At 34.6% G+C, this 23,054-nt stretch overlaps 1 protein-coding gene across 10 annotated transcripts in view; it reads left to right on the top strand.

Moving 5' to 3' along the window:
* Positions 1-23,054, top strand: part of ARAP2 (ArfGAP with RhoGAP domain, ankyrin repeat and PH domain 2) — a 192,069-nt gene that overhangs the window by 19,704 nt on the left and 149,311 nt on the right. For all 10 annotated transcript variants that reach the window (XM_072808051.1, XM_072808033.1, XM_072808026.1 and 7 more), the window contains exons 3-6: positions 5,957-6,015; positions 7,106-7,182; positions 7,973-8,064; positions 10,209-10,562. In XM_072808051.1, coding sequence (XP_072664152.1) covers positions 5,957-6,015; positions 7,106-7,182; positions 7,973-8,064; positions 10,209-10,562 — 582 coding nt within the window. The remainder of the gene's footprint in view (positions 1-5,956; positions 6,016-7,105; positions 7,183-7,972; positions 8,065-10,208; positions 10,563-23,054) is intronic.

Raw genomic sequence — 23,054 nt, forward strand, 5'->3', positions numbered from 1 at the left:
AGCAGAAAATGTACAGTAAAGTACTAAGCAGTTGTTGGGTGCATCCAATAAGAAAAATACAGAAACTCATCTGATCTTTCTTATGCTCAAGAAAAATTGCACATTTCATGTTACAATGAAAAACATTTGTATTAGTAATTCAAAATTCTTTTAAAATGTACTCCTATAAATTCTATGAAAAAATAGGCTGATTAGTTCAATATTCGCAAAATTTTGATGTCATCTAAATAAATCAATTTACATAAGTAATAGTTTGATTTATTCTTAGAGGATGATGATATATGTCTGCTCCATACTTTTTATAAGTAAAAAACATTAGGTTTATACTTTTTTATTTTTCATGATTAAAAACACCACTTTATTTTTTTAAAAAAAATATATACATATTTTTAGTTTTTGCTTAGATTCCAGTTAACATACGATGTAATATTAGTTTCAGGTGTAGAATATGTGATTCAGCACTTCAGTACAACACCTGCTGCTTATCACAGCAGGTGCCCTTCCTGAATCCCCATCACCTATCCCCTCTGGTAACCATCAATTTGTTCTCTATAGTTAAGAGTGGCTTCTTGGATTAACTCCCTCTCCCCCCACCCCTTTGCTCATTTGGTTTCTTAAATTCCACATATGAGTGAAATCATATTGTATTTGTCTTTTTCTGACTTATTTTGTTTAGTATTACACTCTCTAGCTCTATCCATGTCCTTGTAAATGGTCAGATTTCATTCTTTTTTTTTGTGGCTGAGTAATATCCTGTGGGGGTGGTGTGTGTGTGTGTGTATCTTTCTATATACATCACATCTTTTTTATCCATTCATCAGTTGTTGGGCATGGGCTGTTTCCGTATTTTGGCTGCTGTTGATAATGCTGCTTTAATATTGGGTGCATGTGTCCCTTTGAATCAGTATTTTAGTATCTTTGGGCTAAATACATAGAGTTGCTGGGTCATAGGATAGTTCTATTTTGTACTTAATGAACAGCTTCCATACTGTTTTCCAGTGGGGCTGCACCAGTTCACATTCCCACCGACAGTGCAAGAGGGTTCCCCTTTCTCCACATTCTTGCCAATACTTTTCTTGTGTTGTCAATTTTAGCCATTCTAACTGGTGAGATGTGATCTCTCATTGTGGTTTTGATTTATATTCTCTGCCTGATGATGAGTGATGTTGAGCATCTTTTCCTGTGTCTATTGGCTGTCTGGATGTCTTCTTTGGAAAAATGTCTGTTCGTGACTTCTGCTCATGAAAAAATAAATTTTGAGCTACAATTTTTGCTAGTTAATTAAAAAAAGTGAGAATAATGATCTAGATTTTTGTGTTCTAATCCTTTTGTAATTGGATCCTAATTTAATCTAATCCTAAGGACATTTTTTGGAACTTCTTGGATTGAGACTTAATTATCTCTGCCTTGTAAATTTCATATTCTTGATCTGTGCTGTAGTTAATATACTCTAATGTTTTCTGAAAGCAGATTTGTGTGTTTTAGATATTATGTAACCTCAAGGCAGTTTTATTTATTTATTTATTTATTTATTTATTTATTTATTTATTTATTTAAAGATTTATTTATTCACAAGAGACACAGAGAGAAAGAGGCAGAGACACAGGCAGAGGGAGAAGCAGGCTCCATGCAGGGAGCCTAACGTGGGACTCGATCCTGGGACTCCAGGATCATGCCCTGGACTGAAGGTGGCGCTAAACTGCTGAGCCACCAGGGCTGCCCTCAAGGCAGTTTTCAACTGCTGCCTGATGATTGTGGTTTTCTTTTGAATTCATTTCTGTAATGACCTGTAGTTAGTCCGTTGTAGTTAGTCTGTTTTGAATTGCAAGAATTGCATTTTTTTAAAAAAACATTCTGTGAAACGATGGTCCATCTATAGTGTGTAGTTATTTTTTGGTGTGGCTGCCTTGTCTAAGTAACAGGTAAGTATAGATCATAAAGGGAGATCTTTAATTAACCTTCATAGCAGTGCTTTTCTTGGTAGTTTTAGTAATTAAAACATATGTGGAAAAATAACTTCTGTATGTATGCTTAATATTCACTCTAATCAGTTATTTTTTTGCAACTTGGTGTTTTACTTAATATTATTATTTTTTTACTTAATATTATTTTTGAGATTTGTCCACATTGATGCACATATTCTATGCAATAACTGCTGTATAGTCTTACTAGGTTGTTGATGTTTTCTCTATCACAAGTGAAAAGTGAATATTTTTAAGGACTTTAAGAAATAAATGTGCACAGAAGGTTTACTGGGAGTACCAACTGTTTTTTACTCTAATACGTATTATAATTGGTTTATTCTTGCTTGTTTATATTGTGAAGAGCACACTTTAAATGTTTTAAAAAGCATTTTTTCATGAATCCTCATGATATTCCTAGGAAGCAGGTGCTGGTTTTTATTCCCCTTCAATAAATGAGGAGACTGTTAGGTAACTTGACCGAGGTCGCAAAAACATAATTAACAAGAGAAGGTGATAGCTATTGCTTTTCTTTATGGGTTTTTCATTTTTGTAAATCAACCATGCTTTATATTTCAAATTTAAAAGTTTTTAGGATAAGTGGTGGGAAATCAATAGGCAGAAATGAGGAAAAAGTGTGAGCTTTGCCTCTTATTTGCTGTGGGACTTGGGCTAGGAGAGTCTCCTTTCTTTATTGGTGGGATTAGGACACCAAGTCTTATTGCACAGGTATCTTATGAGGATGAACGATGAGATGCAGATATATAAATTCCTAACATAATGCTTTGGGCATAATAGGTATTAGAATATAAAATAGCTTGTGGTGATTTATTCATAGATAAATGAGAATATAAATTACTGATTACTGATTTTCAAAACAACTTATTTTTCTGTATTGAGCTAATCTTTCATTAACAGTAGATCAAATGAAGTTGGTTGAGAGATTTGGTAATTGCTTGCAGGTGGATATTTAGCATAAGAATTAATTAAAATCACAAACTTTTTTTTCACATTTTATATGGCTAATAGTGAAACCAGCAAAATGCTTTAAAATAGCACTAATGAAAAAAAACAAAAAATAAAACAAAAAAAACCCATCACTAATGGTGTTTTATATTTTATACTTAAAAAGTAAAGTATATTTTTATACTTCAAAAATGTAAAGTATATACGTATATTTTTTGTACTTAAAAAATGTAAAGTATATTTTTATACTTAAAAAATATAAAGTGTATTTTTTATACTTAAAAAATGTAAAGTGTATTTATATAGTAAAACCAGCAAAATATGCTTTAAAACACCACTAATGGTATTTTATATTTTATACTTAAAAAATATAAAGTATATACTTAAATTCTAATTCCTTTTCAAATATGTTTTCAGTGTATGTAAAATGTTAACTTCTCATTAATGTTATTCAATATTTTATGTATTAAAAATATAATTTTCTTTTTTGGTTTTGGTTTTTGTATTTAAGACACATTTATGTATTCAAAGTTTGCAAAGATTTTCTTGTGTGTATTTCCAGTTTTAGAGCTTTAGCATTGACATATAGGTCTAAACTCCAGTTCAAGTTAACTTTGTATATGGTATGAAGTAATGGTTGGTATCCGCTTCATTTTTGCATTGAGATAACCAGTTCCAGTCTTGAAAAGACTATTCTTTCCCCAATGAATTGCCTTCACATTTTGCTCAAAAACCAGTAGACCATAGACATGTGGGAGTTAGTGGTACTTTTATTCTGTAACATTAATTTATGTGATTATCCTTTCATCAGTAACACACTGATTTGACTGCAGTAGGTTTAGATTAAATATTGAAATTGTATAAATCTTCCAATTTATTCTTCTGAATATTTTTACCATTCCAGGTTATTTATATGTGGATATAAATTTTAGAGTTACCTTGTCAATTTCTACATAAAAGCTCGCTCGAATTTTGTTCGAGGTTATGTTGACTGTGTATATCAATATGTGGAGACTTGACATGTTATCGATAATTGAGTCTTCCAATCCATTAGCACGATATATCTATTTATTTTGGTTTTTAATTATTCAATGTTACATGGTTTTCAGTGTGCTGATTATGTTTTGATAAACTTACTCCTTAGTATTTCGTGTTATGGATATTATTATAAAAGTTGTATTTCAAACTATTTTCCCAGTTGCTCATCGTGAGTATTTGGAAATACTATTGAATTTATTAACACTTTCCTCTTATTGTGGGACCTTGCTAAACTTATTAATTTGGGAGTCTTTTTGATAACTTCTTAGGATTTTCTACTTAATAGATACCTTCTGCTTATAAAAGATCTTCCTTTCCAGTGTACATGCCTTTTCCTTCATTCACTTACATTGCACTGGCTGAGACCCTCTGAAATAATGTGAATGTAAGTAGTAAGAGCAGACCTCCTTATCTTTCTTAATCTTAAGAAAAACCATTCAGCCTTTAATATGAATTATGTTGTAGGTTTTTCATAAATGCCCTTTATTAGGTTGAGGAGGTTTTTTTCCATTCCTTGCTTACTGAGAGTCTATTATAAATGGATGTTGAATTTTGTTCATTGGTTTTTCTGAGTCTGTTGTCATTGAAAATGTGATTTCTTTCCTCTTTCATTTTCTTAATTTGGTGAATTACATTGAATTTTTTCATGTTAAACCAACTTTGCTCTTTTGGGCTAAAGCTCATCTGATTATAAAATATTATTCTTTTTTATAGGTTGTTAGATTTAATTGCTAATATTTTGTTAACGAGTTTTGCATCTGAGTTCGTGAGGGATATTTCTCTAACAGTTGTCTGTAGTTTTGTTTTTGACTGGCTTTGTGTCTGTAGTACTGACCTTATGGAATGAATTGGGAAATAGTTCCTCCTTCCCTATTTTCTGAAAAAGTTCACTAGAATTGGTATTATTTCTTTTTGAAATGTTTGATGGAATTAACCAGTGAAGTGTCTCGGCCTAGAGTTTTTTGTAGGTAGGTGACTAATTACTAAATTCAGTTTCTCTGACAGAGGGATATTAAGATTTTTGTATTTATTCTTTATATAGTTGATAATTTATATCTCAGAGGATTTTTCAGTTTCATCTAAATTGTTGAATTTATTGACATAAAGTTTTTTCTTAATACTCTGTAATTATCTCTTTAATGTTTGTAGGATTTGTAGTGATGTCCTGTTTTTCATTCCTGGTACTGGTAGTTCTCTTCTGTCTTGCTTTTATTTTCCTTCCCTGAGTTTTATTAGTTTTATCAATCTTTTTGAAAAACCAGCTTTAGTTAAAATGACTTTAAAATTTTGTCTATGTTTTATTTCATTGGTTTCTCTTCTTTATATCCTTGCTTGTAGTTATTTGGGCAGATATATATTTAAGAGACATTAAGGACCCTGTCTTGATCCTTACGTTTAGATGGAAAAATAGAACTCTTTCGTATAGTAGTGGGTATTCATTATAGCTGTTTCCACAGTGTTTTCCTCTGTCATTGCTATAATGTTATATTCTAATTAATTACCTAAAATCTTTCTCTCCCAAGGCAGCAAATTTTTTGAGAAAAGGTCTTGTGTACTTTCATACTGTGCCCATGGAGTCAACATATTTTTGACTCAGTATTGTAAAGCTAATGATGAAAAGACTACATAAATATTGAAATCTAGTTAGAAAATTAGTTTCTCACAAGGGGTATGGCTAGAAGTTTTGAAATTCCAATGAACATACTAGCATTGGGCAACTTCATTCGTTTACTTTTTGTGAATTATAAATGTGTGAGGCAAATACTTGTAATACCCAGTGAAGTCTTTTCAAGGCTATTTAGAAAAAAACAGTTATGGAATTCAGCCATTCTATTTAATTAAAATCAGTTAAAATCTGTTTATTTTTGAATAGTATTTTTTTTCTACTTAGAAGAATGTTTGTCTCTATAATTCATCCTTTACTCGAAATAGTAACTTAAGTATTTTTGCTTATCTATTTTAATTTATCTGTTTTCCACCTTTGCTTTAAGCTATTACCGTGAGAGAAGAAATGTTGCTACCTCAACTGGAAAGTCTGTGACACAGGAAAGTGAGTCTTTGCATTTAAAGTCTTTGTAAATTAGCACTCATTTGACAATCCTAAATATGTGAAAATTGTGATTAAAAAAAAAAGCCCACCTGTGGAATAGAGAATAATGAGAATAACTCTCTACTAGGGTTCATAATACCTTAGATACTTTTAAAGATGAGTGAATAAAAGATAGTAATATATACTTAGACTCCTAAACATCTGGATATACTACTGTAAAAAGATTTTTTTTTTGCACAAGGCTTCATTTATCATTAGCCACAGTTGAAGGCATTTAGCTAAATTAAGTGGTTTCTGACAGTCTGAGCTACAGGACATAGATTTATGGAAAGTGATTTTACCATGGTAACTGGAAAGGGCTGACATTACTTAGGTAAATTGATCATTGACAGAGGCTCTTCTTTTTGAAAATTCTGCTTCTATAAGTTCAGGAACATTCTTCTTAACAATAAGATGGCAAACACTTGGTTACTGACCCTTTAAAATTTTCTTGTTGTAACAAACTGCAAGTGTTAAATTCTTTCTTATAAATCTGTATAATTCGTAGACAGTAGATATTCTCTTGAAATAACTTTTTTACAGGTGTGTTATTGGCTGTGATGTTAGATTATATTAAGTGGATTCTGGTATTTTGAATATAATACCTCGCTGTTATGTTGGTGAACTTTTAATAATTGGCAGATAGTAGACCAATGCTCATTTTTTTGCCACTAATACTGTGGTCTTATTTAAGAATTAGCATTATAAATGGCATCATTACTGTTTGCATCATATGTGGAAAACGTGCATAGTTACATTAATGTGGGTTTTAGAGGTTAACAAGGACATATATGACACATCACACTTTAAGAAATAATGAGTAATATGTTTTGGTTGTGAAGTGAGAGGTATACACAGTGAGTGCTACATCAAGAAGACCATGGGAAGAGTTGATTTGGGGGTGAAAATTAAAAGCATAATTTTGGACTCTCAGAGAAGAAAGATTATATAAGTTGTGATATGGCTATAAAATAATTAAACAATTACCTTTAAAAATAATATTCCACATTATTCACGTCTTTTCATTCTCATTCTATCATTTCTCCAAAAGATTCAAATGAGGAAAATTCATCTTCCATTTTTCCTTATGGAGAGACCTTTCTCTTCCAGAGACTAGAAAATTCCAAGGTTAGTTCCATACATTTTCATTTTTTCCATATCCAAGTGTTTGCACCTCTGTTTATATTTGCCTCTTCATTTTCCTTTAAAATGTTTGAAAAATGAGTTACTTTTTTTTTTTTTTTTTAAGAATGAGTTACTTTGAAGGGAGACATTTCTAGTCAGTAAAATTCTGTTCAGTAAAATCATGGTGAATGTGTTTCTTTATACTTCATAAAACATGTTCAATTTCAGGAATACAGATGGCTGGATTTTCGGAATTTTCCATTTTTCAGAATTTTCCAAAAGATAAGTTAGTTTAAAGACAAACTCCCAGAGAAAGCAAAAGCAAACAAACAAAAATCCCCTTGATTTTGCTTTTGCCTTATACCCAAATATCTACTTCTATTTACATATCTTAATTATTTTGTTTATTAGCCTCTGAAGTGCTTGTGCTCTTTTTTGTATTTTATATCCTGATTGCAATAGAAGAGGAGTTGGAAGACAAAAAGTGGCAAAGTAAAAGTAAATAAATTTTGTTCTTGGTTGGCATCTTCTGTTTTTCTTGATTGAAATGATAAATTATTAATGATTTAAATATAATATTGGAAAAGGCATCAAAAGACCTTTTTTAAATATAGTCTCACTAGTTAAGTTACTTTTACCAAAATTGATCTAAGCAGTTAGACATTTTTGTAATAAAACTAAACTTAGATATTGTGGGTGTTTGTAGAATATTGCTATTCTAAAAATAGTGTGTGTATATATGTATATTTTTTATTTTTATTTTTTAATTTTTGTATATGTATATTTTTAATAGAAGAGGTCTATAAGGAATGAATTTTGGACCGATGAAGAAACACTCAAAGGGGATACAATTAATGAAAGAAACTCTTTTCTCATCAAATCAAGGTACGAGTCATGGCTGATGATGATTAATTCTTTTGAATAAATGTTATACAGTGTTGATTCTTGCTCATACTATATATCTAAGAAAATAGTTGACATTGGTAAGTTCAAATCTTTCTAGATGTTTCAGTATTGGCATTAATTCAATTAATGCCACTTCAATTAATTCAGTATTCATATTAATTCAATTAATAATTGAATTTAGAATCTGTAAATTGAGTGCATAGTGATATTCTGCAGCAGTTTGTTTTCTTGGTTGAAACCAGTTTTCCTGTTCCAAAATTGCAGATACGTGGTCCCCATAACTGCACGTTAAAGATGAGAAGTTATGTTAATATGAAGGATGAAAGGGGCAGTACAAAAAATATGACTGAGGTGCAGAATTTTTATAAATGTAATATACTCTTTTTACTGGAAGTTCAACATTGGCAAGTGGCTTGGCAATTATCCAGTTATTTGGATCACACATGATATTAAACAGAGTTTGTGAGGCACCAGCTTAAATTTTAGTTTTCTCAGCTTTATTAGGTCTTGGTGTACTACAATATTACATAATGTTCATTTTAGTTTTGATTTTTATCCTTTCCTTTCCAAGGCTGACATTGTTGTGAGTTTTTTTTTTTTTGTTTTGTTTTTTTTTGTTTTTTGTTTTCTGTTTTTTAAGAGGTGGGGGAAGAGAGGGAGGGAGAGAATCTTAAGCAAGCATCACATCCAGCACAGAGCCTGAGGTGAGGTACAGTTCCACGACCCTGAGATCATGACCCGAGCTGGAATTGAGAGTTGAACGCTTAACTGACCGATCCACCCTGGCCCCCCAGTTGTGGGTTTTCTTGAATTGAAACTAAATAATTTGAGGACCTTCAGTTAGCATTTGATATGAATGTATTATAATGCAAAATGTGGAAGGGGCCAGGTTAAATCATTCTTTTAATGAAGTAACAGTTTTTAGAATGCTGTATCTGTATAGCATAGGATGTAATTTGACCCCTGTCTGTATCTATTTCATTGATTAGCAAAAACTTCTTTGTGATGAGTTTTATTATACCTAAATGAGTGAATCTGTTTTGTCATTTCTTCAGTCCATAGCAATATGCTTAGCTATTATGAAATGTGTTCCAGTGAATATTACAGGTTATACTGCTTTTACCTTTTATTTTATTTTTTTTTATTTTTTTTATTTTTTAAATTTTTATTTATTTATGATAGTCACAGAGAGAGAGAGAGAGAGGCAGAGACAGGCAGAGGGAGAAGCAGGCTCCATGCACCTGGAGCCCGATGTGGGATTCGATCCCAGGTCTCCAGGATCGTGCCCTGGGCCAAAGGCAGGCGCTAAACCGCTGCGCCACCCAGGGATCCCTGCTTTTACCTTTTAATTGCACCTTGACTCTTCTTCATTTTCTGGGCAACACTGTGGTGCAGTTTTTCCTCATTCATGTTGTAAAATAGTACAAAAGCTTTTACCAGTTGGATATACTCACTGTTTTTTTAATTTTATTTTATTATTTATTTATTTATTAAATTTTTTTTACATTATGATAGAACATAGAATTCTTGGAATTGAATAGTAGAGAGCCAGAGAGGGGCAACAGGTTTGGAAGTAGTATCTCCAAATAGATGAGGTAGTGGTTCATGATGTGGCCCAGGGACTAGCTGTTGGGCTGGCTACATAATGGTGTTGGTGAAGATAGGAAATCGTGATGCAGAGAATATGGTCAAGCTCCACCCTTACTACTGATCTGCATCCAACCCCCCAGAAAAATGATCGGTTTAATGATCAGATTAATGACCTATAAGAAAAATGATACTTCTAGCAGTGTTCAAATATGTCTTAGTATAATTCGAGATTTCTATTTAATATTTATGAAGGAATTTAAAAAATTATCAGATGGGTGAATTGAATTCCTAAGAGTTTTCTGACCTTAAATTTCTGTGATTTCAGGGCACCTGGGTAGCTCAGTCAGTTAAACATCGGTTTCTTGATTTCTGCCCAGGTCATGATCTCAGGGTTTCATGATCTTAGGGTTCTCTCTCAGAACAAACAAATCTTAAAAAAAAAAAAATTGTGATTTGTATAAATTTGCAATGTAACCAATGGTTTAAATGACATATGACACTCTGAAATGTTAACACCATTTATTTCCATTTAGCATATATGATAACAAGAAGGAGAATATAAGTGAAGACAAAGTGGAAGATATTTGGATACCTCGAGAAGACAAAAATAATTTTCCAAGAGACTCTGCTTCAGAATCAGAATATTCAACAGTAGAAGAATGCTTTCAGAGTTTAAGAAGAAAAAACTCAAAGGCATCTAAAGCTAGGACTCAGAAAGCATTGACTGTGGACCCTGTCAATAGGCACAGTTATCCATTAAGCTCAACAAGTGGAAATGCTGAGTCCACAGTCGTTTCTTCAAATGCAATATCTCCCTATGCCTGTTTTTATGGATTCTCTGCAAGGAAAGTTAAATCGGGATGGCTAGACAAGCTCTCTCCTCAAGGGTATGTAGTTACTCTTTTTTTTTTTTTTCCTCTAAGTAGCATATTTGTAACTGTTCAAGTTTATGCATTTCTAAACTTGCTAGGTTGCTGCTACTTCTCACCCCTCCCCCACCACCATGCACACAGTGTTTAGGGACTTTCAGTGCACTTTTGCAAATGTTGCTCTTTAGACATAAGGAGGAACATGTGCAGTGTACTATGTGGAATGATGGGATAAGGTTCTGAACAGCAAATTGAAATGGAAAGTTGCAATTTCACATCTAGATTTTTAATGTTAGTTTCTGACATTACACTAAAATGCACTGTGTCCCAATTTGTGGCAAAGAAAAACAACACAGATTGAGTTGGTATTACTACGCCCACGCTGTTTGGCTTTTGCTCATATTATAACAGTGTTCTGTTTGGGAATACAAGTCTTAATTGTAGTTAGGGAAAGTACATCATTGTTAGATTTTGGGCTTCCCTGTTACTGATATATTGTTTTGATTTTCGTATTTTGCATAGAAGTCAGAGTCCCTTGAATATTTTACTTTTGAAACATCTATCATTTCAGATGTTTATAAAGAAACTTCTGTCCCTTAGGGGTTTTACTGTACTGAGAAATATTTGGGAAGGGATTATATTTAATTAGAATTGTTTTCTGGTGTCCTAATATTTGAATGTCATTTTGAAATACTTGAAATATTCCTCATGAATTATTAAGTTATTTTGGGATTAAAGCTCTTGAGTTTAGGTAATTGACATGGTGAGTCCCTACAATGTGCTGGTTTTCTTTACTCTTCTCCCAAAAATGTGCATCATTTCTGGAAAGCCTTGGTTGGACCTAAAATAAATTTTATTAGGAGAATATTACCAGAAGAAGCATTAATTGACTAGTGGGAAACAGATATTATATTTCTAAAGAAAGTGAAAAAGCCTCATACTTTTATGGTTTGTAATTATATGGTTAATACTTTATACCATTGCATTCTTTTAACAAATTAGATATTGAATAAACTGAAACAGAGTATTTCTTAGTTATCCTGTCTTTTTTTCTGGTTACATTATGATGACAGAGTAGTCAACTATGACTACTTTTCAGTCAGTCATCAGTATTATTGGTAACTACATAGTCTAGTAGCAAAGGTATGAATAAGCACTCAAAAGTAGAAGCAGGTGGCATAAACAGCTATTTTGAATATTCTCAAATCTTTCACTTATGTAAAATTGAAGTGTTTAGGGAGATCCTAGTGCTTTCTCCACTTACCACTGGAAGATTCAGCAGACTCTGGCTATAGAGCCCCCAGCAGCTGTGATTTCCTGCATGATCTCTGGTGGTACCTCACTCTCTGCAGGGTTGATATGTTTATGCTCCTGGCACAGTGAAAAAACTTCACCATCATTGGCTACCTCCGGGACATTTAGAACATTTTTCCTCTCTCTTTATCAGAACTCAGATTTTCCATCCTTTCGATTCTGAATCTGCCTAGGGTTAGATGCTATAAGTTGTCTAGATTTATGTTTTTCCATTTTAGGGGAAATAATTGAGTTTTCTGGCTTAACAGTTTTCCCCCTGGATACTGGGATGAATGAAGACTGTGAAATTAAAGGAACTTGTTATATCACCAAGAGATTAAACTCTTCTCCATGATTTTATTGCTATGATTTGAAAAGAAGTATTTGTTACTGGCCAAGAAGCATGTATTGTTTATTAGATCAGAAGTGAAGTAGAATCTTAATTTCTCCCTTTCCTAATTGGACTCTGTATGCTATTGTAAGGATGTTTAAGATGCTCATTAATTAGACAAAATGATGCTTGCCTACTCCTTAAGTAGAGGTTACTGAGCTTTATTTAACTCATGGTCACATGTCTGTTTGGTGCAGGTAGCACTCCAGTAGATGGCATTCTGAATTCCAGAGAGAAGGTATCAGCAAACTTTTTCTCTTTTTTTTTAAATATATTTTTTTAAGATTTTATTTATTTATTCATGAGAGACACACAGAGAGAGAGAGAGAGGCAGAGACACAGGCAGAGGGAGAAGCAGGCTCCCTGCAGGGAGCCTAACGTGGGACTCGATCCCAGGTCTCCAGGATCATGCCCTGGGCCAAAGGCGGCTCTAAACCACTGAGCCACCCGGGCTGCCCAGCAAACTTTTTCTGTAAAGGATCAGATAAAAAATATTGTAATCTGTATACAGCCTCTCTGAGATATCTATGGGAAATGAGCAACTCGGCAGCTATAGCATGAAAGCAGCCACAGAGAATATGTAAACCTATGAATGAGGCTGTGTTTTAGTAAGGCTTTATTTATAAACACATAATGGGCGAGATTTGGCCCATGGGCCAGTTAGGCATAAAACAGATTAGAGAGTTGGCCAGAACCTTATACCAGCTTCTTCTATCACCCCTGGACCCCAAGTAGAAAATTATAACAGGATACATTACAAAATAGGGAAACTACTTTCTATTATTCTAATAAACATAGAAGTCGTAAGAAGCAGGAACCCTCTTTGAGGACCTTTGCACTTGTTCTTTATGCCTGGAATGCTCTCACCCATGGAGCAACATGGCTTGTACCCTCTCTCCCTCTCTTCTTGCTGTAATGTCTCCTTTGCATTGAGGTCCTGAACACTAAAGTTAAAATTGTCACTACCCCTCTCCTCACTACTCTGCAACTCCCTTAATTACTTTGTCTTTCTCTGTGAGTCTCATGTGACAGATGATTTATTTTATGAACACTCCATGGGGATAGTCATCTGTGTTGGTTTTTGTTTGCTCTGATATCCTCAACAGCTAGAATGTAGCCTGGCGTGTGGCAGATGCTCTTAGTATTTGTTGTTGAGTGAGATCAGTGAAAAAAAAAAACAAGCATTAGATGTATTTTTTCTTTAAATTTTTAAAAAATAGACAGCTTTTTTATATGTAAGGATTTTATAATAAAAACAGCTCTAAACACTATATTGGTTGAAAATCTGGAGGTGCTTTGAGAGTACTATGTACATTAACACTGCAATGGACTATCAGTGTTATTTTTATGGTTCTGTTTCCCTCTTAAAAACATGTTTATCAAAACACAGTTTAAAAACAAAGAACCACACTCAGTTATCCTTCTCTAAATAGTGTTTAAAACTGTCTTCAGTCATGAGGGCCATTAAACAAAATAATTAAACTTATAATCTGAGTTTATTTCACATGAGATTATCTATTTGCTTTTGTAATGGAAATGCCAGTCCTGAATCAGTGCGTGGTATTTGAAAACTGCCTAAGATTTAGTAAGAGTGTAATTGTGTAACATCATGCGGCTGAAGAAATACTAAAGCATTTATAGTTGTGCTTAAAGTATGAACATTCACTTAGCTATTTGAATGATTTAATTATGACATCGCCTGATTCTATCAATTTCAAATATTGTATGGAAGGAACTTAATAAAATGTAGACCCTGGGTCTGTTATTAGTGTTTCAAACAGGTCAAGCAGATGAAAAACTTTAGTAAATGATACCTGTTTTAAAAAAGAACTCACTGGGTTTTGAGGATAAAAAGGCAAGTCTTTCTCCCTCCACTTTCCTGTCTGTAACTAATAAGCCGAAGCTCTTCACTCAATCTGAGTGAGTGCAAATATGGAAGACTGGATAGAATTTATTTCAGCATTTCCCAACTATGTAACTCAGAAGAAGAATCCTAGAAGTTGGTATAAAGAAAGGCAGATGTGGTGAATGTGCTGTACCCCTTCTGGGAGATGCACATAGTGATATATCCAAGCATAATGCAACAAAAGAACCTTTTTGACATTAAAAAAAATATTATATTTATTTATTGAGAGCAAGAGCCCTTGAGCAGGAACAGGATGAGGGGCAACGGGAGGAGGAGAAGCAGACTTCCTGTTGAGCAGGGAGCCTGATGTAAAGCTTGATCCCAGGATCCTGAGATCATGACCTGAACCTAAGGCAGACACCCAACTGATTGAGCCAGCCAGTACCCCCCCTCCTTTTTGACATTTTTAACTTGCTGTTTTGTGAAGATGTTTGTGTGTTCAGTATAACGCACCAGCATTTTTATAAAAATTGCCATGTATCTTGAGGCATTCACATTTTACTTGAGAATATGTTTTGTGACTTTATTTCTTACTCACCTGAATACCTCTTTAACAAATTAACCTTTTCACCGTGGAGAGGCCTTGTGTGATAATCTGAACCTAGAACGGCAGAAGCTGAACATGTGAAGCTCCCTCAGCAATTAAAATATGTAATATGCTTAAGAATTAGTGGAGGGACACAGAGATATGCAAGATGTGTGTGTTCCTTGTCTTTTTCGTGTCTTCCATTTAGGACAGAGAAAAGGAAGCCAATTAAAATAAAACTGAAAAGTCCTCAAGGGTAGAGTACAGAATTGCGAAGTTACAGAGGGGTTGAGAAAACATTCCTTCAAAGACCTTCTAGGCAGGGGAAGTAGCAGTTTAGTTGGCCTTTGGAAAACAGATAAGATTTTAACCAGCATTTTTAGAAGAAATACTTTTCTGGCTGGTGGGAGTGAAAAGGCACTGACGTGATAGCTGGAGTTACTGAAGTCCATCAGATGGATAACAGGAGTTGGCTGGGTTATTTTATTGGAGACTCAAGGTTGGGTTCTAGAACCAGGAGGGAGAAACTGCCAGTGAGTTGCCTGTTCAGGTTGAACAGAGACCTAAGGAGAATGAAAAGGCCAATGGTCAAATACCAAGAAAAGATCAAATCCCAGATAGGAGTTAGGAGTCAGATCACCCAGAAGCCAGTAGTCCATGAGCCGGTGGGAGAGCAGAGCTTTCCCTGTTGACAATCACCTTTGTCAGTGATTGATTTCCCAGCTTATACACAACATCTCCAAGGTTGCTTGTGTGTGGAGCGATTCCTCACCCTGGTACACAATTGTGGGAGAGCCTCGAGTTTCCTGGGACTGCTGGCCTCTGGTTGGCCCTTCAGCGAAAAGCAAATGCAGTGCAAAGTTGACACGTCTCTGTCTGACCGGTTTCTTAGGGACCAATCACCGCGTTGAACTTCAAGCTGAATCTTAAATCTTTGATAAAAAGTATCTAGTTGGCCATTTCTCAAATCACACATCCTTGGTAAAGACTGTGCTGAGCAAATAAAAAGCTTCAGTATTTTATTTGTAGTTTGAGGGAACAGTTTCTGAGTTCTAGTGTTTAGCAAATAACATGACTAATTTCTTTCAGTCTGTTTAGTGGCAGAGAAATGAATGGGAGGGTGTTGGAATCAGCCTGAAATTAGAGTTGTAAGCCATCTGTTGGTTGTTTGCTGTGACTCAGGTTTCCCAGAACCTTCGTTTCCCACATAAAAGTATAGGGTCAGGACTTCCTCTGTGGGATCAGCTGGAAAAGTAGGTAACATTGGGCCTGACACTGAATTGGGGCGCAACAAACCGCAGTTTCCTTTCTCTTCAGAAGAGCATCACTTTATTTTGGGTGACCTCTGATAATGTTGAGTTCTAGTCAGTGCTTACCTTGGAAAATACAAAGTAAAGAAAGCATTTGTTCACATTAAACTTTTAAAGTTAAGTTTTTGGTGATTGTAAAAGCAGGTGGTTTAAAGTATCATAAAGTTCTATGTGGTTTGTTTACAAAAAAAACAAAACACGTAGCAACATTCCTCCCCTTCCACTTCCTGTTAGTAGTTTCTTTGTTTTTTATTTTGTATATATTAATAATATTTTTCAAAATTTGTTTTCTATAGTTTTTTTTTTTTAAGTAGGCTCCATGCATTTGTGGTGGGGCTTGAACTCATCCCTAAAAGAGACTCATGCTCTACAGACTGAGCCAGCTAGGCACCCCATCATGACTATATTATTCCCCTCACTTTTCAGTGTTAGGGATCATCTGTTGAGCTACTACCATGGAATATAATGTTTATTCATTTTTATTACTGTCTCTCACCCCTCCTTCTGGTATAGACACAGTTCCTGTCTATCATCCTTTTCATATAGTTGCATAAAATATTTAGGTTCTATCTGTATTTAGTTTTATACCCTCATGACTGTGTGCATGCTGTTCATATGTGAGCTTTGTAACATAGGATTAATATTTATTTCATTTGTGCTTATCTTTAGTTTTTCTTGATATTTATAATTCTTGACTTTTTTGCTTTTTGTGTGTGTGTATGTGTGTGTGTGTACTTATTATCCATTCACCCCAAATTCTTCCTAAGGGCTGTAAATCTCTGAAGTACCCAAAATACATATCAATTTCATCATCCCACAGCCTCCTAAGGAAACTTTAATTTGGGCTGGTTGTTCTCCAGGCCTGCTGCACAGTGATCCAGTTAGCATTCTGTGATCCCTTTCATTATTGTCTTGGGAATTCTCTGTGCTGTGTATTTTTGCTTTTCCTCAATCTCATGTCATTGTCTGCCCACCTAATACCTACCCATGTTGCTTAGAGCTTCCTCAGAAATGGTGGATAGGAGGGACAGTTTTTGAACTTTTTAATATTTGAAAGTGTTAGTTTTTTCCTAAGCATGCTTACTGATAATTTATCATGGTTCAGACATCTTGATGGGAAAGAATACTGTCTTCAGATCACCAATCCGTATCTTCTAGGTCTCTGGTATTATAGAGCTGATATTGAGAGATCTGATTCTTGATCCTCTATATGTAGCCTGTTTTTTGTTCTGGGAGATTTTTTTCTTTTATTTCTTTGTTTTTCTTGGTAGTTTGGTGTTGTACCTCCCACACTGAAATGTTGATAAAAGTATAGCTGTCCTATTTTTTGTTTCTGGAAAGTTGCTTCAATTGTATTTTCTTTTTGTTTTGTTTTTGTTATCCTATATTTAATATAGAAAGCACCTTCTTTCCACTTTTGTTTTTTGTTATCCTATATTTAATATAGAAAGCACCTTCTTTTGATTCTTTATTTTATATAGCTTACTGTTGTTGTTTCATGGACACAATATTTTCTATTATCTCTGAAGATCTTAATGTATTTTTTTGAGGCTTTCTTTCCCTGTAGAATGTGTTTCTTTCAATTTTATTTCTTTTCTTTGGGGGGGGGAAGGGTTCATTTCCCATTTTTTACCTTAGGGGTCTTTTCCTCAGATGGTTTATTAATCTTGAGTTTTTTTTTTTTAAGATTTTATTTATTTATTCATGAGATATACACAGAGAGAGGTAGAGGGAGAAGCATGTTCTCCACAGGGAGTCTGATGTGGGACTCAATCCCAGGACCCCAGGATCACGACCTGAGCCAAAGGCAGATGCTCAACCACTGAGCCACCCAGGCGCCCCTTGAGCTGTTTATTTTTAAAGTGAGATCCTACAAAGCTGATTGGAACAGGTTCTGATGAGTCCTGTTACTTATTTCTTGTAAGATCATCTTGCTGGACTTCTCTTAATATGTTTCCTTGGTGAGTCCACATGCCAGTATCTTTTATATGAATTTTTTTTTTTTTTTGAGGATGATAACAATGGTAAAACAGCTTTTTGGGAGCTTAGTGGGGAAAATGGACTTTGAGTATAAATATTTATGACACAAATTTTTTATTCTTCTGTTTTGAATATTCCCTGTTGCCTGCAGTTATGTCTGAGTGTTCCAGTCCAGAGACTGTTTGGTTTTCTGCAGTGGATGAAGCTCTGCTATTGAGCAAGAAAAGGGGCTTTTTCCCAGCAGTGTGAAGGGAGGGAGGATTCTGGGATGGAGCAATGAGGGGCACAAGTTTATCTCTTAGGTTGCCTTTCAACAAATCTTCCTATTTTTGTCATCCCCTCTCCTTCTTAGTCCCTTCCAGAGTTACTTGATGACTTCCATCTCCCGAGGCTTTCTGAGATTTTGTGGGTAAATTGGTTTCCTCTCAATCTGATCTGTTGCAGGCTTAGCAATCAGCTTTTGGGAACTTCCTAAGTCAGGCTCCTGTCCTTCCTTCTACTTTCTTGGTTTCTAAATATTGTTCTTGCTGTCTACTTCTCTGGTCATTGTTGGTTTGTAGGTATTTATTTTTGTTTTTTTTAATCCTTTGAACCTTTGGGAAGAGTAGAGGTAAATGCAAACTTTCTGCTAATCATCTTAACTAAAGCTGGTTTCCTGTTTGTGTGTGTGTTTGTAGAATAGGACTGCATAAAATAGTGTGCCATTCGACATAGCTTTTCATATACCATGTCATGTACCCTTTTTATGAATATTATGAAAATTGGTAGTAATGTATTAAAGTGAATGCTTTGTTATTGACTTCTGGAAGTTTTTTTGGCACCTGGAATTTTACGTTAAAATAATATTTGTTTTTTCTCATTGAAATAATTAGGTATAGCAGAGATAGAAGCTGGGATTTCAGAGACGTTTGGTTTTTGTTTTTTGGCTCTAACTTATTTGGGTTCACCGAATCTTGGAAACTATCATTTTGGCTTGTTTAAAAGTAAGGACGTGCATTTTAGAATAGAAAAATGCTGGCATTTTACATTTGATCTTAGCCAAAAGGCCAAGAAGAGATAGTACTGGTATGTTATACAATGATAATTTTTTGTATCTGTACTTACAAAACACTTCATAACTACTACCGCATCATTTAAAAGCCTCATACTTAAAAGAGTAGGTAAAATAATTACTTAGCTTAATAAAAAAATGAGTAATTAGATAAAAATCTACACTTTTGGAAATTGTGGTAGTTCTAAAACATTGAAGCTAGTGTAGTGAATAAGATGAAATATGCATGTAATTCTTCAGGATTATGTAAACAAAGCAGATGCAAATGGAACACCATGTTAATATCTTTTTCAGTAGATACTGTTTACAATAATTGAGAAGTACGCTTGTGATGATTAATAATAGCCATAAATTTGGGGCGCTCTGGATGGTTCTGTTGGTGAAGTGTCTGCCTTTGGGATCTGGCTCTATGGGATCTGGCTCTATGTGGTTGGGCTTCCTGCTCTTTGGGGAGACTGCTTCCCCCCACCACCCCCCCTGCTTGTGCTCTTGCTCACTCTGTCAAATAAATAAAATCTTTTTTAAAAAGCCATAAATTAGACTTAGTGCCTTTGAGGTTCATTTGAGTTGTATCATTTTTAATGACAGTTTGGTAACCTCTGCCACCTTATATTAATATCATTGGTGACCATAGTTGTTTGATTGGGGGAATTTTTTAAAACTAAAATACTGAGTATTTTTAAAAAAACAAACAAAAAAACCCTCCCCAAACCCTGTTGACACTTAAGAATGAAATTAAAACAGGAGTACCGGGATCTCTGGGTGGCGCAGTGGTTTGGCGCCTGCCTTTGGCCCAGGGTGCGATCCTGGAGACCCAGGATCAAATCCCACATCGGGCTCCCGGTGCATGGAGCCTGCTTCTCCCTCTGCCTGTGTCTCTGCCTCTCTCTCTCTCTCTCTCTCTCTGTGTGACTATCATAAATTAAAAAAAATAAATAAAAATAAAACAGGAGTACCTCTGTGTGAGTACTTCATAAATACAGATTTAATTGTTTGTATATACACTATTGTTAAAAAAAGTTTTTAAAATACAGTTTTGAGACAACAAATGCTGACATCAGGTGGTAAGGCTGTACTTATGATAGCAGTTGAAACTTTATACCAGCTGCCCTATATCAGAGCTCAAGGGAAGAATTTATAGAAGTTCGTTCGATAACGTGGCACAAGTCTTATAAATTATTCTAAAAAAGCTTCTTAAGGAAATGTTTCCCTTCAGAACCCTAAAAACAAAATGGGATAAGACCTAGGCTAATATGTTTCATGTCTACTCTACCTTTTTTCCTGAAGGAATTCTGACGCACTTGGCAAAATTGAACTCATATAAAATGGGTAGGGGTCAAATGTTATCGCTGCCTAAAGGGATGTCCAGGATGCCTTGCTATCGAACGTACTAGTCTGTTTGGCGTAGTGGTTCAGAGCAAAGACTGGGACCAGATTGCCGAGATCTGACTCCTGGATATGCTTTTTACTAGTTGTGTGACAAATTATGTAACCTGCCAGGGCTTAACCATAACCTTCATCTGTAAAATGGGAATAAAAATGTTACCTCATATGGTTGCTTGGAGGATTAAGTGAATTAATATTTGTATATGGCTTGCAACAGTGCCGAGAACAAAGCACAACATACTGTTTGCTGTTTTTATTATGAAGCTTATGCCAAATAAATTGAGGCTTTAAAATGTCATTTCTTTATAATAATTCATTATTATTTCAGATCTAATTTATGTGCTACAGGCCAGGATGACACTGTATTTTATACCATGTCTTTATTTTTAACCTTTACTGATAAGCAAATTGAGCTGTTACGTGAAATTTAAGGGAAAGGCAGTAGCTTACATCAGAGTAAATGTCTAAAGTGCTGTTGGAACCTCTAATTGGGTGTAGTAGATTAATTTTATATAATCGCAGTGGAATTATTATTATTTGCCTGATATCTAATAACCTTATATAAATATGTGAAAGAAATATATAGCCCTTGCACAGAAAGGATAGTTCTTAAAACTTTAGTATTCATCAATATTTATTTTAATATTGTACATTGACCTTTAGAAATACAAAATACCTTCTCAAGTTCTCCATTTTATTATTTCACTGAAATTTTAATTAATTTGTAGGGTTTATCTACATTAAATCTGAGTTTCCATTTGCTGGAAAGGAGTATAATATGAGAAGGGATATAAATGTAAGTTATTATCTTTAATTACTAGTTATTAGAATTCAGTATTGAACTTACAGAAAACAGTCAATTGAACATTGACATATTTAATGAGCAAAATAGATTAATATTTATATTAATTTAATTTTGGAAACATTTCATATTGATTAATAATTTTAAATAAGGACATGTATTTTTAAATAAGGACATGTCAAATGCATACATTTTTTAAAAAGCACGTTTTAAAAGTGTTATAAAATATATTTTAAAAAATACATAGATATTAATGATGAATTTTCCAAGCTTTCTATAGGTTCTAGTTTTTCTGTGATTCCAAAGCTTTTATTTTGTCATATTAATAAATATCTTTAGTATTTGAAAAAAGCAAAAGTGAAATTAAGGGTAAAATATTTTATTGGTGTTTATATTATCTCTATAAATAATGCGAATTTGAGTAAGCATTTTTCAGTGAAAAATATGTTCCTTTGTTCATTAAATATTTATTAAGCACATTTTATTGCTAGGAACTGTGATAGTCTCCGCTTTTATATTGATAAACAAAATAGAAATGGTTTCTCCACTCCAATCTCTTAATATCTAGCATGAGAGATGGGTGAAGCAAAACAAATACATAAATGCACAATTTGTTAGGTGTCATTAAGTGAAGAAATGGAACAGGAGACCAAAGGGATCTTAGGATCTGACCAAGGATGGCTACCTGGAGGGAATGCTTTCAAGCTGAGGTTTCAGGGCTAAGGAACTGGCCATGTCCGGAGCAGGCAGGGAGCATTTCAAGCGGAGAAAATTGCATCTGAGAGAGCCAGGCAGCAAGAAAGAGTCTAGAGATAGGTAGCAATATGGCAGGAGGATGGTGCCCATGGAGTAGGTCCCCACAGATTTGATGGCTGGCTGGATAAAAGATGGAAAGCAGAAGGAGAGAGTTAATCAGAGGATTGCAGAGTAGTCTCAACAACACAAAATGGTTGTTTCCTCAGGTGCTACACACCATGTGGCCTCTCCTTCCATTTTGCTGTGGGTTGGGATTTGTCCTATTTACCCATCCCTCCATAGATTATTAGAAGGATTTAAAACGGCTGAACACATCTAATAGTTACCTGGTAGTAGCAAAAATTAAATGGTTGGGAGAATGTCTTGGAAAATGAGTGTGAAAGAGGCTGAGGTTTTGGGTGAGGCTTTGCTCAGAGCTAGGGATAGAGTGTGTCCTTTGTCTTCAGTGCCCGAGAGGAAATGTAGTCAGATGGTGGTACCACTGATCCCTAAACTGTGTGCTTTATCTCTTCCCTTAGTTTTCCTTGGGTACGGATGTTATACTCCTGGGTGATGCCTCAGACCCCAAACAGTTGGCTGTGGAGTCCCGAGGAAGCTTGTTGAGTCCAAGTGGCTGCTTTTATAAACAATCTTTTTTTTTTTTTTAAGACTTTATTTATTTATTCATGAGAGACACAGAGAGAGAGGCAGAGACACAGGCAGAGGGAGAAGCAGGTTCCATGCAGGGAGCCCGATGTGGGACTCGATCCCGGGACCCCAGGATTACACCCTGGGCCAAAGGCAGAAGCTCAACTGCTGAGCCACCCAGGAATCCCTGCAATAAATAAGTAAAACACATTAAAGCAGGTTCTGAAACTTTTTACACTCTGTGCTTTGGCAGATTTTGAAAGTTTGAATTTAATTTTGAGTGTTCAGAAGTTTCCTGTCTTCTGCCAACCTTTTTTTTTTTTCTCTTTTCTTTTTTTGAGATGCTGATTATTTGAGTTCTGGTCACTGAGGTTTGTCATCTTGCTAAAGGGACTACACTTAATTATGTCATTCGTTCAACAAATTCTTTTTTTTTTTTTTTTAGTGCCATATATGTTTCTATGTTAGTTGCTGATTGTGTA

The sequence above is a fragment of the Canis lupus genome, chromosome 2 (assembly GCF_048164855.1).
Source record: "Canis lupus baileyi chromosome 2, mCanLup2.hap1, whole genome shotgun sequence".
In the NCBI taxonomy this organism is placed as follows: domain Eukaryota; kingdom Metazoa; phylum Chordata; class Mammalia; order Carnivora; family Canidae; genus Canis; species Canis lupus.